Here is a 24,169-nt window from a genome sequence, read left to right as displayed (position 1 = left end):
GACGACGGTGTAGAAATGTACAAAGTCAAGTTCTGAGAAAAAACTAGTTGGGGTTTTAACTTCATGGTCTCCCCCCATTAGGTAATGTGCTTTAATGTATAAATTAAACTGTTAAAAAATAAGTGAACAGAATCACACCAAGGAAAATCTGCATGTCTATTTTATTTCCATTAGAAAAATATTATCTATTAAAATTGTGGTCCACTTTCCTCCTTTACCTCTACCAAATTTCAGTACTCTAGTTTTACTCAAGTAACAGCAGAATTATATAGCTGACGTGAGAACCAAGTATTCCATGTCATTAAATTAATAGGATTTAACTGAATTATGTGTGCCCTTAATTACTTATCAGGAATAGTGACTCCTCTCTCCTACGATTTATTTCCCTTTACTTTCATTTATTTGCATAAGTATGTAATGAGCGTCTCTCTCCCCACATCCAGGAACGACAGTGTGCGTGCGATTTACACCAGTAACTGGAGTTGTCATCTGATCTTGGAATCATGCTTAATTCCCCTTATTATATGGTATTTCCACAATGACCTCAAATGTGTAAGTCAATCATAACACTTTCCAGTGTCAACTGTAAAAATTAAAATGTTAATTTGAAAACATGGTTGAAATTCCAGACTAAGTAATGCTGGACCCACTTATAGCGAGGCTGTTGTCAGAGGTCCTTGGACAGCCACTGCCTCAATCTCCACACGACCTCCCTGCAAGGAAAATAACCAAGCAACGGTTAGGTAATTGTTCCTGAATGAAGAGAGCTCTAGAATACCTACTAAAAACACATACAACTGATAGCAACACAGCCTTGTTAACATTACATTTTTCAAAGAAGGGAAGGATGGGGAAGCATTCACTGAGCAGCCACGACAGACCAGGCTCCCAGACGCGGTCGTGTGCATTGGCTCACAGGATTCCCTCGGCAGCTCTATTAGACTGTGTTCTCTCCTCAATCCAGAGAACGATATATGGAAGTTTGGAGAGGTGGTTTTAACGTGAACCAGGACACCACGCTAAATGGCAGAGGTTCAAGCCATGTCTTGCGATTCCAAGTTCAGAGCTCCTTCTACTACACTCAATACCTTAGTTAAGTTTGAGAATACTGACCATTCCAAGTAACAACCGATTAAAACAATAAGCATACCACTCATAGAAGATAAATTTTCTTTAGTGGACAATTACAGGGACGTCAGTAGGCTTGCTTTTTTGTAGGCAGGAATGTTGTGCTGCTAGGAGCTTCTCATCAGATTCAGATACCACAATAACAATGGTGAGAAAATAGGTGGGCCACTGGTTTTGAGATTATTTTTCTAATGGAAGTCTGGATGTTTCACTACGCAAATGAAATTTCTTATTGCAGAGCTCACTACCATGGCTCAGTGTATACTAAGTATACACAATATATACACAATACAGCTGCTATTTTGCTTTTTTTTACAATTTAAGTCCCTCTGATTCTGTTGTGTTCATGTTCATGTGTGGCCTTGATTTCTAATTTTCTTTATTAAGACAAATTAAAACAATTTCTGAAGTTTCTTAATTTTCTTCCCCCGTTCGTATAATACTGGGTATTTCCTTTTAGTCTTTAAGATCCTGGGAAGTGGAGATTATTCCTTCTTTTTTCTTTAAAAAATTTCCTGCCAAAGTGCTTAGTTTGTTATACTCAGAAAACGATGTAGAAATTTACTATCATGTACGTTAGTCATTTTGAAGTGTACTTACTTTGGGCAAAGCAGCAACCTGGTAAGCAGCTCTTGCAGGAAAATTACTCTTGAAAACTAAATTTAGAAGAATTTCATTTTAGTTTTCAGACATTATTATGATGCACAATCAAGACTCTGGTAAGTGCTTCACAGATCTGTCTGTTCTTAGATATAAGCAACACTGAAAAAAAGAAGCTCACATTCATATTTCTTTGGTAAAATATTTTGCCATAGGATTCCTATGATATTGAATACTTTTTAAAATGTCTTAGCTTTCTGGAAAAAATGAAAATACATGCTTTGAGACTTTGATCTTGTTTGATATGAATGGGGTTTTATGTTTAAAGCAATACTTATTGTGGTATGAACTCATTTAAGCATTCCAATGACCCTATAAAGCTTTATCCCCATTTTGCATGTGAGGAAAACAAGGCATAAAAAATGTTAATTAACCAGCTAATGATTCTGAGAGTCTGAACAGAGATGGTGGTGAGGCCGTATCACAGCAGTAAAATATACAATCTCTGTGTTAAAAAAATTATGAGGAGGGCTTAAAAAACCGGAGACGAGTATAACAATATTAAGCTTTAGGAAAATGAATTCGTAGGATTATAATATATTATCCTAGGCAGTGCCATAGAAATGTCTTGGATCTTTTTCATGGGGGCATACTTATATTCTCAATCAGACTATTCTTTTAGGACAGGACCTATGGCCATTTCTTTATCAGCTCCTATCATTCTTAATTCATAAGGGAATGAATCTTAATAGATTCATTTCTTGTTAAAATGGAATACAGTAATAACGCCAAATTACTTACACTGTTTGTAGACTTCATTGACGGTGTTGAAATCATTCATGTCAGCCAGCAAAACAGTTGCTTTTACCACTAGAGGACACATACATTGTTACTAACTTTAGCTGTTTGGTCTCACCCAAAATATTACTTAGAAAAACATATGGTTCTGTCTTGATTAAAATGGGACTGAAGTTAAAACAACTTTCAAAAGCAAGGAAGATACGGCATGATGTATTACTGGACGCTCTATGCTCTTCAAAAAGACCAGAGAAATAGCAAACAGAAATATGAAGGACTATCAGGTTGCTCACCATTAGTGAAGTCACAGCCAGCAGCTTTCAGAATTTCACCCATGTTTTTAAGAGCCTATGAAGCAAGGCAAGAAAGGCTAAGGCACTGATGTTATAGTAAAGTTTTAATTCAATTCAATTAATCAATTTTTGCTAATATCCCCTTTTCTACATTGCAGAAAAATTCTCCCTTTCTAGGAAATTCTACTCTTTCTAGGCCACCTCTATACAAGGGAATCGCTTCTTGGCTTTCTTGGTTTAACAGAAATGGATATTTTTGAAATGTAGTGAGACTGTCTCCTTTTGTGAGTAAAAAGACTAGACTGAAGTCTCTTCTTCAGTGCTATAGTGTGCGAAGTTCTCAGCCGATGTCCACTCAGCTGAAAAGAGAAAGCTCCTGGAGTTCCTAACTCTCTCTCACTTGGAGGGTAAGTATGAGCTACGGAGAATGAAAACAGATTTTCTTTTAAATCAATAACTGACTTTAAAGAATCGGTCCCCCTCTTTTCTAACTTTGGATAATACAAACGACTCAGTGAATGTATAAAATTATAATTTAATTCTATTTATTGGATTAGAATTGTACTCCTCATTCTTATTTGAAAAAACACACTACACATAATCTTTGATAGTTCTTACTAACAAATGTTGACTTTGCTTTTGTGGTGTTTTTTTTTGTGGATTAGTGGCCCTGATAAGAAATTTCCCAATCCAGGGGTAGCTCAGTGGGTTAAGCGTCTGCCTTCGGCTCAGGTCATGATCACAGGGTCCTGGGATCGAGTCCCACTTTGGGCTCCTTGCTCAGCAGGAAGCCTGCTTCTCCCTCTGCCTGTTGCTCCCCCTGCTTGTGCTCTCTGTCTCGCACTCTCTCTCTCTGACAAATAAATAAAATCTTAAAAAAAAAAAAAAAAAAGAAATTTCCCAATCCATGTAGAAGTGACAAGATGCTATCTGATTTCAATAATTTAATTGAGAGTTAAGTAATTTTTTTGAGATAACAGACACATAGTATTATATCAGTTTTAGGTATTTAACGTGATGATTCGATAATATGTATATACTGTAAAATGATTACCACAATTTAGTGAATATCCAATAATTCAGGTTTGAAGTTACCTTGGAAGGTAGACTTTTTTTTTGGCTTGTTAAATGATTCCTCAAATTTCGAACTTTCTACTGACATAAAACTGTCTTAAATCAATCAGTAAGTAACTCTAAAAGCATTTATCTGATAATCTATAAAAAAATCAGCCAAGTGGATTCTTAATACCTTTCAGTATTAAAATGCAGAAAAGAGGGAACTTCAAATGTGAAAAATTACTTACTTGTTTGGCTTCTTCTGCCACCCCTCCTGGCACAAGCTGTCCACTTACAGGGTCCATACCTAGCTGTCCTGAAATGTAAATGGTCCTGTCGACTAACACGGCTTGACTGCAATAAACAGAAGTTCAGTGTATATATAAGATACAAAATACAAAATTCAATGCTAAAAGATTTCTTTGCTAAGACGCAAAAAGCACAAAATGTAAAATAAAAGAATTAATAATTGGACTTCATTCAAATGAAAAAACTTGCTTTTTGAAAGAGATTCTTAAGAAAATGAAAATATAGGTCACAGTTTGGGAGAAAATATTTCCAAAACATATATCTAACAAAGAACTTGTACCCAGAATATATAAAGAACTCTTATAACTCAATAAGAGGAAGATAAACAACCCAATAAAAAATGGGCAAGTGATTTGAACAGGTATTTCACAAAAGACATATGAAGAGTAGGGAGTATATGAAAGATGCCCAACATTACTCATTAGAAAAATATAAAGCAAAACCATAATAGATACCACTACACACAATAAGATGTCACTAATAATAGTAAATATTGGTGAAGATAGGAAGCAACCAGAACCCTATACATTGTTGTGGGAATGCAAAAACAGTACCCACTTTGGAAAACAGTTTGGCAAGTTTCTTAACAATTTGCTATATACTTAATATGCAACCCAGCAATTTCTTTCCTAGGCAACCACCCAAAAAATGAAAATATATGTCCAAAGACCTTACATGAATGTTCAGAACAGTATTATCCAGGAGAGCAAAAAGAAAAACAAAAAATAAAGAAACATTCACTGATAGATCCAACTAAAGACCACATATTATTTGATTTCACTGATATGAAAATTCTAGAAAAGACAGAATAGCAGCAGAAAGTAGATTAGTGGCTTCCTGGGTCACTGAGGATTGACCACAAACAGGTATGAGGGAATTTTTTTGGGGGTGATGGAAATGTGCTAAAATTTGACAGTGGTTTTAGGTACATGGCTCTAGACATTTACAAAAACTCAGGGAATTCTACCCTTAAAAATGAGTGAATTTTAATGTAACTTACACCTCAACAGAGCTGTAAAATAACAACAAAAATGCAATGCCGAGAGCACTCGAAGAAAAGGAGCAATTATTCTCAGACAAGATTTCATCTGGGAGGTTACACTGCATTTCTGCAAAGTGCTTGTTTTTTGGAAATGACTTGTATTGTATTGAGGATACTAAATTTCAGAATTAGGATAAAATCACAAGAAACAAGAATAAGCCACACTGAGACCTGAAAAAGAGCCAAACTAATCAACTTATTTATTATTATTATTTTTTTACTTTTTGGATAAAGAAAACCCCTCTGTCTCTCTTTTTAATTGTGGTAAAATATATTTACCATTTTAACCATTTTTAGATACACAGTTCAGTGGAAGTAAGTGCCACCATTTTTAAAATGTTGATAAAGAAACCTTAGTATCAGTTTAAATTCAGAAGTAAAATTTGTTTTACCATTTCCACGCTTATTTAGAAATAGCATCTTCTCATTTCTAATTTTACATTTCTAATATTAATTTTCATTCCTAATCTTTTTTTTTAAAGATTTTATTTATTTATTTATTTATTTGACAGAGAGAGACAGTGAGAGAGGGAACACAAGCAGGGGGAGTGGGAGAGGAAGAAGCAGGCTCCCAGCAGACAGCCTGATGTGGGGCTCGATCGCAGGACCCTGGGATCACGCCCTGAGCCGAAGACAGACGCTTAACGACTGAGCCAACCAGGCGCCCCTCATTCCTAATCTTCGAGCTACCTATAGTGTTTTCCAATATGCTCCAAGCTTTCCTATCTTTTATTTCATGATATTTCCCGATTTTACTGACCACATCTTTTTTTCTTTATAATTTAAACTATGGCATTTATAAATTGTTTTTTTTTTTTTCAGGTAAGCTCTGCGCCCAATGTGGGGCTTGAACTCACAACCCTGAGATCAAGAGTCGCATGCTCTACCAACTGAGCCAGCCAAGTGCCCCTATAATTTTTTCTTCATAATTTTTTGAGAAAGAGAACGTTCACATGGTTAAAAAATCTAGAAATTATTCGAAGAATTTCAGTGAAAAATCTCTTCCCTTCTCTGCTTATCCTCCTCCTGCTCTGTTTCCAGTCCCTACAGATAACCAATGCTCTTCTTTACATCTTCTTCCAAAGTCTCTTCATGCATATGTGAATAAAAATGAATATATATCTTCTCCCGTTTGTATAACATGTAGTATATTAAACACTCCTCATCATGCTACATGTATATGGAACTCTTCTACATCTGGCTTTCTCAGTCAAGTCTATCATGATCTTCCCGTAACTGTATGCAGGAGTCCTCCTTATTCTTTTAACAGTTGTGTAGTATTTCACTGTATGGACACACTTTAACTAGTTACCTTTGGTTCCAGTATTTTGCTACTGTAAAAAAACTACACCAAAAACCATCACACAACACATTTTCCCTGGGCAAGTAACTAAGCCTTTTTTCATCTGAACCTCAGAGATGCCTTTCCCAAACCAGGCACGGGATCCTGCCTCACGTCTCAGCTCAGTCTGTTCTTACCCTATCTCTGGTGTATGCCAAACTGTAAACTCCCTGAATACAGGGGCTGTGTCTTACTCTCTCTAGCTGCACAGGGCCGAGGCGACTCCTTGCACATAGTGGCTACACAGTACCTTCTTGTTGGTTTTGCTAACGACTTACTAGCCTCAATGACTTTGGCTGTCAGTAAAGAATCTTTTTAGCAGGACCTATACTGGCTTATTGTGAGGGCTTTGAAGAATGGAAGAGGGTAGATTTAAACTTGGTAACAGTACTTAGAAAGTCTGGAAATTCTTCTCAACTATCTGGCTTTCGCCCCGGCCCAGATAACTACTGAGTTTGTTAATATGTAAGCTTTCCTCAGGCTGAAAAGTATCATCAGCTAACAAGGTTTCTTATTAACTGTCCTGTGTAGAACTAGGCTACCCTAGGCCCTTTGCAAAATAACTTTAGCTCTCCCCATATGTGAAACATAGTTTCAGCCCATATGCACTACCATTGGTCAAAAAATTTGTGACAGTAAAAAGGAATTCATTTATTTTCAGAAAATTAACAGATGTCTAAGACTATCTGACCTATGTGAGTTATCTCTTACAGATTAGTAAAGAGACTGTTCACAAATATAATTAGTTGACCCTTCATGATCGTAGCATCCTACTATCCACAGACAAGTCATTAGACTCCAGAAAATTTAAAAGTACTATTCTATTTCCAGGTCAAAGGGTAATAACACTTTCAAAAGCATCTTAGTAATAATTCTCATATTGTAATCTATGCCACATGGACTATCACTTCCAAATTTCATGACTATTTGGGTGGTGTGCTAGCAAAATGGAAAGCAATGCAATGGGATGTTGAAATCTCTCAAGGTTCTGTCCTGAGGTGTTCCTGAAATGTGCCGAGCTGATTAGCCAGGGACTGAAAGTTCAGCACATTTGAATTCTTCCTGGAGAAGACCCAGAAGTTTCAAAAACTGTGCTCACTACAAACTCCATGCACAAAAACTGGTTTTCAAATATGTCCAATTAACTTTATCAGGATATGACTAGTTAGTTGGAGTGTGGTTTTTCTTCAAGATAAAATGTTGAAAATTAGCACCCTTTTTAGTGGCCTTGTATGATCTTTGGATACAAAAAAGCACAAGAGGACGATGTCCTGGAAAGTCTCCACACAGTGAGGCTGGTTGATGTTTTGTCTTTTATCAAATTGGTATATTGATTTGATTCCCTCCTTTTTTTCTTGCAGCTTTATAAAGGTAGTTGCCTCTGAGTCAACCAGGAATATTACTGTCATGCTTGCTTTCTTGAACAAAGTACACACTTGAGGAAGGTGTATGCTCCAGGCTCTAAAATCACTTTGTGTTTGTTTGTGGTAAGGGTTGCTTTTGCTCTGAAGTAACACCACTGGGTGCTTGAGGAAGAGGGACCAGGGCAGAGGAGGAAAAAGAGGACTGATTTTTACTTTTATCGTAATATGCCCTTTACTATTCTTAACGTCTTCTCCAAATAATTATCAGAGTACTTTTAAAAGAAATCTGATCACGTCACTTCCTCTTCCACGACATTTGAAGGCTCCTCAGTGCATACAAAATATAAACTTTATTTTAGAGTTGGGAATGATCACAATCCAGACTTTGCTAAAAGCTAATTTTTAGCAAGTGGCAAAACAATTCAGATTCAAAGTCCAACTCTGAACCAGTGTTTCCCAAAATGTAGGTCACATGCAAATTGAATCACAGTAAGGAAAGGATTCTTTTTTCAATTCTCTTTGAGTTCTTCCATGGCAGGAGATAGCAAACTAAATGATGGATTGAGCTCTAGAGCTCTGCCTGAGTTCAAATTCTGTCACATCCCATCTTGGTGGTTGACCTTGGGCAACTTATTTAACCACGTGTATATCAGTTTCTTCATCTGGAAAATAAGTACTGTCACAAAAACTGCATATAAAGCACTAAAGCACCTAGAATAGTGCCTTGTGCTGAGTGAGCGTCAACAAATGTTAGCAATTATGACATCGACCCTCTGATTACATGAAGGACAAAAGGTACCAATTTTAGAAAACAAAGAAATCTATCACTTTTAACAAAGAGAGCTGGCCTTGGGTTCTGAGCCAACTGTAGCAGCTTCCTAGGATTTAATTCTACTTTTTATTTAATTGATTTTAATTTTTTACTGTTACCTTCCACTGGATTGTCTTCTATTTAGAGTACTGCTGTAAAATTTCCTTTTTAAATCTGTTAAAGTGAGCCTGCTTAAGTACAACTGTTAAGTAAATTATGATATAGGTGGTACACAGATTTGGCAAATGGAAAAAAAAAAAAAAGAGTAAAAGTCGTAGTTGGATTACTAAAACTTCCTCCAAAATATCTTTATGCCATGTTCTTTCATGACCATGCTCTGATGTCCTGCTTAATTCCTTAACAAAGTAATTTAAAAATCACTTTACAAGAGTACTATACAGATGGCAAACACAACCTTCAAAACCCAGCTCAAGGACTACCTCTTGCAGGAGCCCTCCTACATCTTTTTCTTCCTCTGCTCCAAGTTACCTCAATTTCTTTCTTCTCTTTTGCCATCTCTCATCCCCGACCCCTTACTCCCACCGCATTTTGTTTCTAACCCTGCTATAGTAATTATTGTTCTGCACCTGTAAGTGTTATTTCTCATGGCAATGTGGTACAGAGGAGGGAGCTAGGGCTGGTTCAAATCAAGCTCTGCCACTTATGGACTGTCTGACCTTGGACAAGTTCACTTCCAGCTTGAGTTTTCTTTTTGTAAAATGAAGATGGGACTTAGAGAAGAAGGTTAGTTTTCAGGGTGCATGCACGAAATGAAAATGTTTCCTTTTCTTTCCCCCACATGCCTGAATGTCTTTCACGATGCTTTAATTCTTACACATTTTTTGTAGCCTCTGCAGTGCTCAGCCTATAGTAGGTACTCAATATATGTCTATCGTAGGTGAAGTGTTTTAGTCGAAGTTTTCCATCTGCGGTTCTTTTAATAGTGAACAGATACTACATTTTAAAAAGGAAAAATGAGAAAAGGTTTACATGGTATACTTTGGGGAAGAATTTAAAATAACAAAAATTATATTAAGGGAAAAAAGTCTTCAAGAATGCATATGGTAAGAGCTAATAGTTTTAAAGCTGAGACGTTTTAAGGGGGGAAAAAAGGATTTTCAAAAAAGAAATTAACCTTTTTATATTTGCAGCACTTCTCAGAAGTGGAAATGCATGTACACAGGGTAGACTTTCTGGCCAGTACACATATATTTAGCTAGAGCATGTCGAGGCAACCTAAGCAAATGATTTTTGTTGTGATTTGTATTTGACTTTATTAGTGGGAAATGAACATGGGCAATGAATTCATAAACACCCCAATACATTTCTATACGGGCGGTAAAAATCAGTGCCTTGGGTAAATGAGCATCTATTTGCTAAGCACTTCTGTGAAAAGAATTCAGCTCCCTCCAGATGGGTACCCACATATGTTCACGGAATTTACTCCTTTGAATTAAGAGAGGGTTAGACCAAACAGCATGCTACAGTGGAAGAAGTCAGTCACAAAGGACCACATATTGTAGGATTCCATGTACACGAGAAGTCCAGAACAGGCAAATCCACAGAAACTTAAAATAGATTAGTAGTTGCCAGGGGTTAGGGCAAAAGAATGGGGAGTAACTACTAACGGGTATGGGGTTTCCTCTGGAGGCGATTAAAATATTCTGAGATTTTATGGCTGCCCTATTTTGTGAGTGTAATAAAAAAAAATCACTGAATTGTACATTTTAAAGGGGTGAATTTTATGGGTATGTGCATTATATCTCGATAAAATCGTTACCAAAAAAAATACAAAACCTGACCGCGTATGGCCGGCGAAGCGCTCTGGCCCTCCACGTCCGGGGCAGAGTCCCTGTGAGAACGGGCTCCCGCTCTATGGGTGTCCGGGGGCTTTGTCCCTTTCCCGGGTTGTCTCCCGGATTCAGCGAGTTCCAGCAGGTTGGACCGGATGAAGCCCGAGGCCCGCCCCAGCTCTGACCCGGAGTCAGAGCTCCAGCTCCGCACCCCCGACCCCACATGCCCAGAGTCCGTCCGCGCTCCCACACGCCTCGTTACCTGTAGGGACCAATGGCCCCTGGGGCTTTCGCAGTGCTGATCACCTTTCTGATCAGAGACGCCATAGCTAACCCTTTTATCTTGTCGCCCCTCCAAGAGAGCAGACCCGTACACTGCCTCCGTTAGCGTCTCACCAGACTAACCAGCCCAGGGACCAGTCCCGGCAGTAACTCTTCAGGCGGAGCGAGTTCGCTCGGTATTCTGGGAGTTGTAGTCTCAGCCCGGTTCCCGGCCACGTGGAGGCCGCGACTGCACTGGCGCATGCGCTCTGCAGATTGCTCGCCGCACACGTCTCCACGGAGTAGACTGTCGCAGAGCCTTGTCATTCTGACCCGGGGAGCCCTGGATTCCTCCCTCAAAGCTTCTGGCAGGTAGGTCGTGAGGGGCCAGTGTGCCCCAGGGTCCGCGAGTTTTGGGGGAGTGTGCGATGGCTCCCCGCCCCGCGCCCGCGCACCGGCCCGGCTCTCCTCCCAGTCTTCCTTCGCTCAGACCCCGCTGCCGTCTTCTTCCCTGGCAGCCTGCGCCTGGGCCCCGCTCGCCGCTCCGCGCCTCCTTCGGCTCCTGAGCTCGAGTCCCCTGCGTTGGTCATTTCCCCGTATTGTCCTGCCGGGCGGACGCCGTCCTCGGAATGGGCTGCGCCCCGGTCCTGCCAGGCACTCTGAAGGAATGAGTTGGGTCATTAAGGGGACCACGCTGAGGTCTGGGCTTCGTCCACCTTCCGTGCCTCCCATGTTGCCATTCATGAGTGCTCCTCCAGCTTTACAAGGTCTCCACGCATTCCCCTTAGATCTGAACCAAGCCCTCGGCATCTGATTCCAAAAAGGAAGATAGGCCGGGCTCTTGGCAGATACAGTTATGCCGTGTCAGAAGGCGTGGTACTTGGCCAAATATTTCTTACTCTGTTAATAAATGCATTGTAAGCACGCTTCACTCCATTTATGCGTGCAGGTTTACATTCAACAAATATATAATGAGCCCTACCTTGTGCAAGGCACATTGCTCGGTGCTGGAGGGACAACAGTGAAAAAGATAGGTAAGATTCCTGTCCTGCCCTGGTTCTAAAACGTAATGTAAGAAAATCCTCATCATTCCTTCTCATTTGTCCTACATACTGCGAAGGTTTGGTTTTCCTACTTCCTGCTCAAGGGCTTCAGAGCTTTTCCATTGGTTTGGGGCTTCAAGCATAGAATAAAATAGAAATTCCAGTCTGGTTTCCCTGGCCTACTCAGCTTTATCCCCTCCGACTGTCACATCCCACTCAAGTCATCCAGAGTCCTCACTCCTGAAATCACACAGAAGATTCCTGAGTACTCTTTCTTCGCTACCCAAATTCCAACCAACTGAAATGCTATTTTCTCATTGACTTTTCCTGTGGATCCACATTTTCCCTTCTTATTCGGTTTCCTATTGTGCTATACTGCAAAATTTAGTCTTTTCATGGGTGTACTCTTGTTGTCTAATTGTTTTGTGTTTTAAAAATAGTGAATAGAGTCAGACTGCCTGGTTTGACTCGCGGCACACTTACAATCTTATTGGCCTTGGTCAGGTTATGTTACCTCTCTCTGCTTCAGTTTCTTCATTTATAAAATGGAGGTAGTACTGGTACCTCCCTCATAGCGTCTTGAGAATTGAAAGAGTAAGGCATGTAGAACAGAGCTTGACACATAAAGTTCTTCATAAATGTTAGCTGTTTAGGACAACCGAACTCTTTAAGGAAAGAGGCCACAACCTTATGCTACTTTTGTATACACACAGCCTAAAACTAATAAACATAGGATACCAAAAGGTTGTTAAATTTGATTAAACTGGACAATCAGGAGATGCTTTTTATTACAAAATAATTCACCATATGATTCTTTAAATAAGGAGCTCTCTTGGGGCATTACAAATAATTTAACTTGTGTAAAATATTTCTTGTGAAACAAGATACCTGTATTCTTTTTTTTTTATATAAGATTTTATTTATTTATTTATTTGAGAGAGAGAGCACGCATGCATGCGTGTAAGTGGGGGGGTGGAGCAGAGGGAAAGGGACAAACAGACTCCACACTGAGCATGGAGCCAGATGAGGGGCTTGATCCCACGGCCCTGAGATCATGACCTGAGCTGAAACCAAGAGTCGGACACTTAACCAACTAAGCCACCCAGGTGCCCCAAGATACTTGTATTCTTAAGGCAAATTTTATATCAAGTCTAAATCACCAACTTTTTAGATCTGGAAGAAATCAGAGATCGTCTGGTTAATTCCCAGGTTGTCAAACTGGAGTCCATTATAAAGGGGTGTATCTGGTCAACCAGGTGATAGTAAGCTGTGTGAGAAAACATGATATGTCCGATTTATTTAAAGATTTTTGGGAAAACACGTTTATAAAGCTTGGCACATATTTAGTGCTCGTTAAAGCTAAATGAGTAAACGTGGAAACACATAAACTGAATAATATACTGAAACTCACCCGATTTTTCAGGGAAGACTTCAGATTTCTTCTGGAAGCTATTTTTAAGTAAAATCTTCAGACGGATATAGTCTATATTCATTCTCTTCTGCTGTTAGAACTGTTTGAGGACCACTGCTAGTTCAATCCACTAATTTTTTAGTCTGGTATCAAAGTTTACATCGGTCCCCAAGTCCCAGCCTGCTCCTGGCCTGTTTTCGTGCTGAGCGGACCAGGGTTCCCAGGTCGTGCTCTGTCTTGCTGGGTAAGTTCTGATTCAACTAGATAATAGTAGGTGAACTGAATTGTTTTGTAAAACCATTCTCGATGGTTCTTAATGCAAACTGATCTGAACCATGTCATTCACTAGCCGACGGGTTCTGCAGAACTTTACTTACTTCCTATATATCTTTTAAATTTGAAAAATGTTTTTGGGTGTACATGTAATTGTCTTTCATTTGGGTGAAAGCAGAATGGAATGAGAAAGTGAAATGACATAATCTCTGTTATTTCAGTCTGGCCTCCCGTGACCTGCTCAGTTTTCTCTCTCCTCTGGGTGAGAATAATAGCTACCATAAATCAAGCCCTTAGTTTTTGCAAAGCACCGTGCTCCAAGTGTTATGTTCATTACCTTATTCTCACAGCAGCTTGTGACCATTCCCATTCATAGAGGAGGGGACTGAGGCTCAAAGAGGGAAGGTAACTTTCCTACGATTATGTAACTAAAAAGTGTTAAGGAAGGTATTTGATCCAGATCTTTCTAACTCCAGGGGAAGGGTTCTTAAATACTACACAACACTGGTTACTCTTAATTTTGAATGAAGCCCTGCATTGGGAAAGAGGGAAGTGAGTGGGTGGTAGTTAATTCAGTGGCATTCAGTAGAAGTGGTGCAACTCTTGAGGTGGCAGTCTGTTAGTTTTTGCAGGTGTTTTTGGTTGGCATAACGAGTGGGGTAACACTGCTGGCACCTGTCGGGCAGGGCGCAGGGATGTCAGACATCCTGCAGTGTGCAGGAAAGCCCCACAATAGCCCAATACCTGTTTTACATAAAAGCACAAAATATCAGTTACATGGTTTTAATATACACTGAATCTTCCAGGAATGCAATGAATCAAAACAAGATTGTTCTCCTTCCCCCTCTCCTGCTTTTGCTACTTTACCAAGGGGTGTTCGCTAGCTCGGAAAACTATGTCACCAGTGGCCTTGCTGCCTTCTCTTTGAGGCACAGGTACAACCCACCTGTATCTCTTTGCCTCTGTAGCTGTTGCATTTGTGGTAATTCTATGTGTGGGTACCGGTAAAGACTGTATTAAAACACTGAAACGCTTTGAGAACAGCTTGGCCCTGCTACTCTGAGCTGCTTCCTTCCTTCGCACAGACCTCTTCAGATTTCCCTACAGTCAGTGAGAGGCGAGGGAATGACTGCGGCACGGGGGCCTCTCCAGGCCTCTTCTCCAGCTTTGCAGTGCCTGTACTAGGCCTGTGTTGTGGTGCCTTACCCCGGAGTCCAGAATGTCTCCCTACTACCTAACGTCACCCAGTAGTGGTGAAATACTTACATACAGAAAGTACGCGTTCTTTTATTAAAATTACTTTTTAGTTCTCCGTTACATAATAGTTAGGGCACATATTATAGGGTGTATATTGGTAAAAGTTATGTGTCTAGTAGGTTATGTTATTAATGAGTTTTATTTCAAAATAGAAAACAGGGGTTTCAAACCATTCAGAAAAAAAAGGGGGACGGGCCACCCGGGTGGTTCAGTCAGTTGAAGCATCCGACTCTTGATTTCGGCTCAGGTTCTGAACTCGGTCAGGAGATCAAGCCCGGAGTCGGACTCCACGCGCAGCAGGGAGTCTGTCCAAGACTCTCTCTCCCTCTCTCTGCCTATTTCCCCCTGCTCTTTCTCTCTCTCAAATAAATAAATAAATCTAAAAAAAGAAAAAAGGGGATGTTGAGTTTGAGAGTTGAGAACTACAGAGTAAATCCATCAGGCTCCCCCAGGGTTTTGTCCTTTATCCTTATTTTAAATTGAAATCTTTTGGCTGTTCTAAATTACAGGTACAGCTGGTCCGTCTCCATGGCGGAAACGAAAGCATCAGTAGTTTATGTTCAGTTTTTGTAGGGGTGTCGTATCAGAATAGTGTGCGCTGTATCTCATTGAGTGAGGTCGCTCTGGTTTCACCTGAGAATGTTTGCCACGGCAGAAGGATCTTTTCTCATACCTCATTTTTCATTCTTTCGATAGACTATGTAGTGTCGACATTGGCATATAATTGAATTACCTGGCAATGCATTCTGGAATATACTAATAACGGTCTCTTACACCAGTAGAATTCTTTTTTCCCTCTTGAATTGGGTTTTTGGTGTTAATACCATTCATGACTTCCTTAGAGATGGCCCTGCTGATGAATCTCTGCTGGAGATGAGTCCTGGGATCACATTTTGATATCATCAACCCACCTATAATAAATGAAGATTGGTTATATCGAAGAATCAAACTTTGAGTTACATGAATATTTATTTACTAGATGTATTTTTATTTTTTGTACGGAGGTTCCCTTTGCCTGTACTAAATTTATTACTTTCTTTCCAGAAATGTCTAATGCAAAAGAAAGAAAACATGCTAAGAAAATGAGAAACCAGCCCACTAATGTGACTTTATCTTCTGGCTTTGTGGCCGATAGGGGCACAAAGTACCATAATGGAGGTGGGAGAGCTTTCCAAGCTCAAAAACAAGGTAAGATACACACAGTACTCTCTCCACTCTGGATCAAAATGCTTTTGTCAGCTCTTTTTTTTTTTCTTTTTCTTTGCAATATTAAGCAGGGGGAGGGGCAGAAGAAGATGAAGAAGCAAAGCAGACTCTCCTCTGAGCAGGGAGCCCGACTTGGGGCTGGATCCCAGGACCCTGGGATCATGACCTGAGCCGAAGGCAGACGCTTAACTGACAGAGCCACCCAGGCGCCCCTTGTCAGCTCTTCTTGATAGTTATTATTTAAATAGTAAATGACCTGCATTAAAAACAGGTACAGTTGACCCTCATTATTCACACATTTTGTATTCGCAAATTCATCTAGTCACTAAGTTGATTTGTAACCCCCAGCTTAATACTTATGGTACTTTGGTGGTCATTCGTGGACTTGCGAAGAGATGGACAAAATTTGAGTCACCCCATGTGGACGTTCTTAGCTGAGGTTCCCAGCTCCCTTCTTGCTTCGGCTTTCTTACAGAGATGACCAGAGTGGGGAGGCTGTAGCGGGGCGGCGCAGCAGGGCCCAGGGAGCTCCCTCTCTGAATGGGGACGGAGTGCTCGTGGTGGGCAGCCTCAGGCGGATCACTTAGCACTTCTGACTCTCTTTTTTCCTTTGTAAGTAAGGGAAACAATGTACCAGGATGAGTTGTTTTTATGATGTGAGATTGCAATCAGTGTGCTATGTTTGTGTGTATATATATATTTCCTCTAGGAACAGTGGTTCAGTATTTTGCTAATTCAGTGTTCTTTGTGACTTTATGGTGCATAACTACTGGGAATAAGAATTGGCTGTATGTATCTTAGAGCGGGTATATTGTATCTCTATCTTAACACAGTTACTATTAAATTACACTATTTTAGGGACACCTGCGTGGCTCAACCAGCGTCTGCCTTCAGCTCAGGTCATGATCCCAGGGTCTTGGGATCGAGTTCCGCATCAGGTTCCTTGCTTATCCGGCAGACTGCTTCTCCCTCTGCCTGCTGCTCCCCCTGGTTGTGCTCGCGCCCTCTCTCTCTGACAAATAAATAAATTAAATCTTTAAAAAAAAATTACAGTATTTTATTCCCTAAAAGAAGCACAGTGTGTTTATTGTATCTGTATTTAGCTCGTGTGCTGATTTTAGAACCTTAGAAGGTGATACGAAGGTAATAGTTATTCATTGGGTAACAATAGAAAATGCCAGTTTGGGAAGACAGCAAGCAGGTGACCAAGAACTTTTGGGGGACACTTTAAAGAAGAGTGTGCTTTGGATCTGATTAAGTAAGTTTTAGACTCATATTTGTAAGATTTAGATTTGGATCCGACAGTCGAGGCCTACCATGCCATGTAATAAGCCTTCACACACACTATCTCATTTAAATCTCCCAGTGACAAACTTTGTAACATGTTTCATGCTTTACAGGGGCTTAATAATTAACACTATGATGGAAATAAGCTGGAACACCATAAAATCCTCTACTGATCTCTGCCTCCATTTGCAGACAGGGATTCGATGTTACCTTAAAGTCAGTGGTTTTAACGCCCAGACATTTGTATAGAGACTTGGCTTTTATTTCTTTCTTTAATTTAGCACAGGCACCCAACGTGAGTGTGCTAGAGAATTATAATGAAAGATTGAATATACAAAATCATGTAAATTGTAGCATTTAAGGGAGCTTAGATTTAAAATCTGTTTTGTACTATTTGGAGAAAAGGTCCCTTTATCAGTTACATGCAAGGTTAATTTGTCATGCTGACAAGATTAGCCAGCGTGCTGCCTGCTAGCACTGTCACCTTGGGCATATCTGAGGTTCCCTCCTCTTTAAAGGGAAGATAGTCTCCTTATAGGGTCGTTGTAGGATTAGAAATGTGATTAGTGTTACCACCCAGGGAATGGTGTTCTTCACTGTAATCCAGATCCCTGGTAAGGCTGACCTATTTCTTCTTGTGTTTTTTGTTTTTTTTTTTTAAATAAACTAGAGCATTTTCCTGGAACTTCACGACAGCGGCAAACCAAAACGACCCATTCCCTAATTGATCCTGATGTGAAGGAACAGTCTTCCTCTAAAATAATGTTTAAAAAAAAGGGAGGATGGAAAGCAGGTCCTGAGGGCACGTCTCAGGAGATTCCCAAGTATATAACTGGTAGGTGTTTGTGAAGAAGTGAAGTTTGGTTATACGATGAGCTCTCTGTTTCTAATGCAGCCAGATTTCCAGTGCTGTCTGTCTTGGCCCTGCCTCCCCGTCTCTCTCCTTTCCTCCTCTCCTTCCACATTGGGCCCTTCTCACTTCCAGCCTGGACTTTGGCTGTAGCTTCCTTGAACCTGATTGCTCTCCTCTCTGCAGTTTCTTTTTTCTTCTTTTTCATGTTCTTAAAAGTCCGTATCTGTGAACTGGTCCCTTTTGTCCTAAAATCTTCTTTGCCCTTCCCCCACCTCTTTTTTAAAATCTCAAATGCCATCTACACTCCTCACACATTCTCCAAAGATGAAACCAAATTTAACACACCCTGAGGGTAACTAATACCTTTAAATACCTGTCTCTAGGCCTTTTCAGACCTTGTCTTCAGTCACCCCTGCTATCCCATAACCCTATATTCTTCAGGTGTGCCTTTGGGGACAAAATTTCTCCAGCTTAAATTTTTCCAGCTGTTTGTTTACACTTACAAAAAAATTCTGTTTTTCTGTAAGGAAAACTAGTAACAGCTATGGGTACGTATTTGGAAAAAGCAGAAAATATTAAAGAAAAAAATCCTTGAAGTCACAACCATTATTAAAATCTTGCTTTTTCTTTGTTTTCTTGTGTGATTGTTACACTTAAAAATGGTTGTGATTATATCACACACAGGCCTCTGTTTGAAGAAATTCTTTGTAAACTTGCTTTTAAACTTTTTTTCTGGTTAGAAAAATAACAGTGAATCCTTGTAGAAAACGGAAGTAAAAACAGAATAGTTTCATAATCTTATCATACAGAAATAACCAGCCTTGGTATTAATCTAATTCGGATGGTGGGTGGGTTGTAAACTCATGTACTTCCAATCTGTCTTCCTTCTGAGATCTACCAGAAGTATGGGTTCAAGACTTGTTTTTAATGATGGTGCTGTTTTTGTCAACAGCTTCCACTTTTGCTCAAGCCCGAGCCGCTGAAATCAGTGCCATGTTGAAAGCAGTGACCCAGACATCTTCTAACTCGCTGGTGTTCCAGACCCTGCCCCGGCACATGAGGCGGAGAGCCATGAGCCACAATGTCAAGCGCCTTCCCAGACGGTTGCAGGAGACTGCCCGGAAGGAGGTAGGAGCTTCACTCAGTGTCGGTGTTTAAGTTAGTAGTTCTGGAAGGAAATTGAAGAGTGTTAACCTAACAGAATTAAAATGAAAACCAAAGCAACATGCTCATCTTGAATATTTTTTTGGTTTAATCATGACTCCCCCCTACTTTCTTTGCTTATTAGCAGGCAGTTGGATATTACACATAGTGTTTGGCTTTTTTTTTTTTTTAATATTTTATTTATTTATTTATTTGTCAGAGAGAGAGAGAGAGAGAGAGCACAAGCAAGGGGAGTGGCAAGCAGAGGGAGAAGCAGGCTCCCCGCTGAGCAAGGAGCCCGATGTGGGACTCGATCCGGGGACCCTGGGATCATGACCTGAGCTGAAGGCAGATGCTTAACCGACTGAGCCCCCCCAGGCATCCCTTGCACGTAGTGTTTGGACACCCTTTCTTTCTTTTTTCTTTTTTCCCCTACTTCCTTTTTTTAAATTAGTTTTGAAAGCCCTTTCTTTTAATGGCATTAAATAGTTGACGTTCTCCTGCCATATTTAAAATACAATCCTGACCTTGCCACATAAGCGATTTTAACTCTGCATTTTGGGGGTGTGGCCAGCTGGAAGTTGGAAGGTTAAGGACAAAAAAAGCAGCATCGATGCGTAGTATTTGCCTTTTGACTTTTTCAGCATTGAAAATTTGAAACTTGGATTTAATTTTTGTTTAAGTCTAGTTGTTTTTGGCTTCACCAAAATCCTTGGCTTGGGCATTCTCCGATTGTCTAAGCTACCCATGTCTTTGCTAGTTGACTTAAAAGCTCTTCATGGAGTGCCTTCTGTGTACTGATACTGCTCTGGTGGTGGGATTAGCGCTCGTCAACACAGAGTCTTTGTGCTTAGGGGCCCGCAGACTAAGGGGGATGAGTGTTTGGGTTTTGTTTTTCTTTCCACAAAAGTTTTGCTCAGCTGTGGAGGAGATGAAGAACGAAAACTGAACAGGAATTTTGTGCTTTCTAGATGTAATGTAATGTTTGTTTCCCAGTGATCAGGTTTGGCATTTGTCTCTCAGGACCTAACCAACATGAAATGTGTAGGTTTTCCTCGCTTTACATTTTTCATCCTATGTTTTGGGTTTAGTTCTAATCTCAGAGGTTAAAAAACCATTAAAACCAATAACAAAAAATCTAGCATCTGATTTATTTTCTTGCTCTCCAGTATGAATAGCCACAGTAAGCTTGTGTTTTATAAATATTCCAATCCTCATAGTCCATGAAGCTTGCCCAGTTAGTAAGCGACAGGACTGTGCTTCCTCTCTAAGTCTGCCTGTCTCTGAAATCTTCCCTGTTGCCTCCCCTTCTGCTCTTCCATTGGAGAGAGAACCAAGTTAAAAAAATTAAGCACACTGATGGAGTCCACTTAATCTAACGCTAGCTGTTTGAATTCCTCACATGTAACTTTGTTTGGAGACAGTTACAAACTAGGATCTGCCTCTCTTCTTGAAACCACAGGCCGAGAAAGCAGTCCATCAGAAAAAAGAACATTCAAAGAATAAATGCCATAAAGCTCGAAGATGTCACAAAAACCGGGTGCTAGAATTCAACCGTAGACAAAAGAAGAACATATGGTTAGAAACTCACATCTGGCACGCCAAACGGTTTCACATGGTCAAGAAGTGGGGCTACTGTCTTGGGGAGAGGCCGACGCTGAAGAGCCACAGAGCCTGCTACCGAGCCATGACAAACCGTTGCCTCCTTCAGGTCTGTTTTCCCAGCTAGTTTTCTTTTTCTGTTCTTTTAGACAAAATGGAAGTGATGTCTGGGCTCAGCCTGGAGGGGTAAGACAATGAGAGAGTCGGGGAAGCAGAGGAAGGCAGGTGAGAGGGAAGAATGGAAATAAATTCTGTGTGATAAAGACGAAGAGAGTGAGCTCGAGGATCACATGAAGGTGAGGTTAGTTCGCGAGAAATAAGTAGGAACCAGGTCCTGCAGGGTCTTGGTGGTCATGTTCGAGATTTCTTCAGCATTGATTCATTTAGAAGTCATTCATCCACAACAAATGTTTGTGTGCCCTTAGCTGTGTTCAAAATGCTGTCGTAGATGTTTATGATTCAGTGGGATGCTAGGAAGTTTGTTTTAAATTCTTTGAGAGGACAGTTTGCTTTAGAGCCTGGTAATAGTATTTATCTTGGCCCTCTCCCCTCCCCCAATTGCTAAATCAATTGCTTTCTCTCTTCCAGTACATACTTAGAAATTTGCTCTTTGCAGAGGGTCTTTCAATGGCAGGATGACCTTGGCCAGATTTTTTTGTTTTTGTTTTTAACTTTTTTATCTGAGTATAGTTGACACACAATGTTACATTAGTCACAGGTATACAACATAATGAATCAACTTTTCTATATGTTATGCCGTGCTCCCCAAAGCATAGCTACCATTTGTCACCACACAACGCTATTACAGTATCATTGGCTGTGTTCCCTATGCTGTGCCTTTTATCCCCATGACCTGTTCATTCCAGACCTGGAAGCCGTGGCCAAGTTTTAAAAGCCACTGATATTAATATTCTCTGATACCAAGATCTTGAGAGCAACATAGCAGAGTAATCAATATAACAACCTTTAAAAAAATGGTGGTAAAATGTACATAACATCAAATTTTACGACTTTAATTATTTTCTTTTTTAAGATTTTGTTTTTAAGTAATCTCTACAGTCAGCGTGGGGCTTGAACTTAGCACCCTGAGATCAGGAGTTGCACGCTCTATGGAGTGAGGCAGCTGGGCACCCCCTTTAATTATTTTTAAGTGCGCAGTTCTGTGGCATTAACTGTGGTCACGTTGTTGTTTAACTGTTATTAGCTTGCATCTCCAGATCTTTTTCATCTTCCCAAACTGAAACTATCTCCATTAAACAGTAACTCCCCATTGCCCACTCTCTTGCTCCCAGAAACCGCCATTCTACTTTCTTTCTCTAGGGATTTGACCATTGCAGATGCCTCATATAAGTAGAATCACATAATACTTATCCTTTGAGGCTGGCTTATTTCACTTAACATAATGTCATCAAGGTTCAGCCATGTTGTATCATGTGTTGGAATTCCCCTCATTTTTGAGGCTGAATAGTACTCCATTGTATGTGATACCCCATCTTGTTTATCTGTTTATCCAACAACGGACATTTGGGTTGCTCCCAGCAAGCTCTGAGCCAGCCAGACGTGCTCACAGATTTTCTTTCTGAAAAGGACACAGTAACTTAACACTTGAAATGAAAATTCATTTTGATTTTTCTTTAGATTGGTTTAAGAGTATTTGCTAACGTCCTAGGAATAGACAGGTTTCAGATTTTGACTTATGAAACGATAGCTTTGGCAATTTGGTCTGTGTCTTGGACCCGTAGAAGTTTTTCTGATGTGGCTTTTGGCTACTCACAGTTTTCCCTCATGTCACTCCCTAAGTAATTATGTCTCTCCCTTTGTGCAGGATTTATCCTACTACTGTTGTTTGGAGTTGAAGGGCAAAGAGGAAGAAATACTGAAGGCCCTTTCTCCGATGTGTAGCATAGATACAGGTAAACGTGTTTCGAAGCCGAGTGCTGTTTTAGTCTTTGTGTATTTATTCATGTCACGAGCAAGTAAGCGTTTTGGAGTTTAAACATATATCAAAATCCGTGAGACAGTTCTCGTTCCAGGGAGTGTGTTAGTGTTGGGGAAGATGGGGTGGTTTCGGATCATTTCCAACAGTGTCAGGTGTAAAGGGAGAGAGCCGGTGTTCTGGTGGAGGGAGTTCAGTCGGGCAGAAGCTCAAACCTCATTAAATCATTCGGTCGCTGTTTCTTTGAGAACTTACTGTGTGCCAGGCTTTGTGCAGGGATCAAAAGCAGCACCTCATCCCTCATGCAGACAGACAGCAAGTAGCAGGACGGTGACTGGGCGGTAACACGGCCATCTCAGCACCGGAGATCGTAGAGTTTTGTCTTTGTTTATGCCAGGACTGACGTTCGCGGCCGTTCACTGCCTGTCTGGGAAGCGCCAAGGTAGTGTCATGCTTTATCGGGCAAACAGATACCCTCAAGAGATGCTGGGGCCTGTCACGTTTATTTGGAAGTCTGAGGGGACCCCCGGCCACACTTCAGAGAGCAGGCAGCTGTGGATCTGGCTTCATCCATCGCTTAAGCAGGTAGAATCCGTGAAACTCTCTCCTTGCCACTCTGTCACCGCACTCTTAATTACCATGGGAATCAATGCTTTGGGAATTTAAGTAGTATAAAAGTTGGGCTGATTGCTGGTATTGGAATATAGGGAAGACTGTGATGTGAATATGAAATGAAGCAATCCTGACCTTTCACTTTTTAGTAAGCCATAAGGGAAAGTAGAGATGAAAACCCACCGGATTATGCAGTGGCTTTTGGTCAAGTGCTCCACCAGGCCTGAATTCACTGGTATCTAGGTGCTTGTCAGAGTCTCTTTGAGGATGAGAAGCTGTTTTGAGTAATTCTGATGATTTTTAACCTCTCTTATTCATTGATTTTTTCGGGTCTATTCACTGCTTTTATATGGTAGGCTGGAAATGTTCTCTTTAATCTCGTTTTCAAAAAAATGTTAATTGTTCAGAATAGTCGTGTTGTTTTCATTAGTCTTTCACACTTAGGTTTTCTGTTTGTTTGGTTTTTTAAAATTTATTTAAAGATTTTATTTATTTGACACAGAGAGAGAGTGCACAAGGAGGGGGAGCAGTGGAGGGAGAGGGAGAAGCAGACTCCCTGCTGGGCTCAGTTGGGGGCTCGATCCCAGGGCCCTAGGGTCATGACCTGATCCGTAGGCAGATGCTGAACCGACTGGCCACCCAGGCGCCCCGACTCCGAGGAGTTTTTTTTGTTTCAAGTGCCATGCACTGTTTAGAAGCGCCAAAAAAGCTTTTTGATGATGATGAATTTCATTTAATTTGTAAAGGGA

General features: G+C 40.5%; 2 protein-coding genes across 3 annotated transcripts in view; one reads left to right on the top strand and one right to left on the bottom strand.

The window, feature by feature from the left end:
- Window positions 1–142: 142 nt before the first annotated feature.
- Window positions 143–10,960, bottom strand: RIDA (reactive intermediate imine deaminase A). The gene is made up of 6 exons (XM_045805885.2): window positions 10,799–10,960; window positions 4,124–4,229; window positions 2,820–2,874; window positions 2,530–2,598; window positions 1,729–1,784; window positions 143–713 (listed from the first exon to the last, which is right to left on the bottom strand). The coding sequence occupies exons 1-6, from the start codon at window positions 10,861–10,863 to the stop codon at window positions 651–653; spliced, it is 414 nt and encodes a 137-aa protein (XP_045661841.1). The 5' UTR covers window positions 10,864–10,960; the 3' UTR covers window positions 143–650.
- Window positions 10,961–10,984: 24 nt separating this feature from the next.
- Window positions 10,985–24,169, top strand: part of POP1 (POP1 ribonuclease P/MRP subunit) — a 31,457-nt gene continuing 18,272 nt past the window's right edge. For both annotated transcript variants that reach the window (XM_045805884.2, XM_045805883.2), the window contains exons 1-7: window positions 10,985–11,169; window positions 15,826–15,969; window positions 17,945–18,109; window positions 19,080–19,255; window positions 20,733–20,981; window positions 22,698–22,785; window positions 23,206–23,393. In XM_045805884.2, coding sequence (XP_045661840.2) covers window positions 15,828–15,969; window positions 17,945–18,109; window positions 19,080–19,255; window positions 20,733–20,981; window positions 22,698–22,785; window positions 23,206–23,393 — 1,008 coding nt within the window. In that variant the 5' untranslated portion in view covers window positions 10,985–11,169; window positions 15,826–15,827. The remainder of the gene's footprint in view (window positions 11,170–15,825; window positions 15,970–17,944; window positions 18,110–19,079; window positions 19,256–20,732; window positions 20,982–22,697; window positions 22,786–23,205; window positions 23,394–24,169) is intronic.

This window comes from Ursus americanus, chromosome 9 (assembly GCF_024610735.1).
Source record: "Ursus americanus isolate L20-20 chromosome 9, mUrsAme1.1.p, whole genome shotgun sequence".
Lineage (NCBI taxonomy): Eukaryota > Metazoa > Chordata > Mammalia > Carnivora > Ursidae > Ursus > Ursus americanus.
This window is presented reverse-complemented; position numbering and strand designations above follow the sequence as displayed.

Bases quoted from the DNA above. Each gene is read 5' to 3' on its own strand.
- RIDA (XM_045805885.2), bottom strand. From the start codon at position 10,863: ATGGCGTCTCTGATCAGAAAGGTGATCAGCACTGCGAAAGCCCCAGGG. The intron at 2,875-4,123 runs GTAAGTAATTTT...CTTGCTTCATAG, and splicing joins TGGCAGAAGAAGCCAAACAA to GCTCTTAAAAACATGGGTGA. The intron at 1,785-2,529 runs GTAAGTAATTTG...TTCTAAATTTAG, and splicing joins CAATGAAGTCTACAAACAGT to TTTTCAAGAGTAATTTTCCT.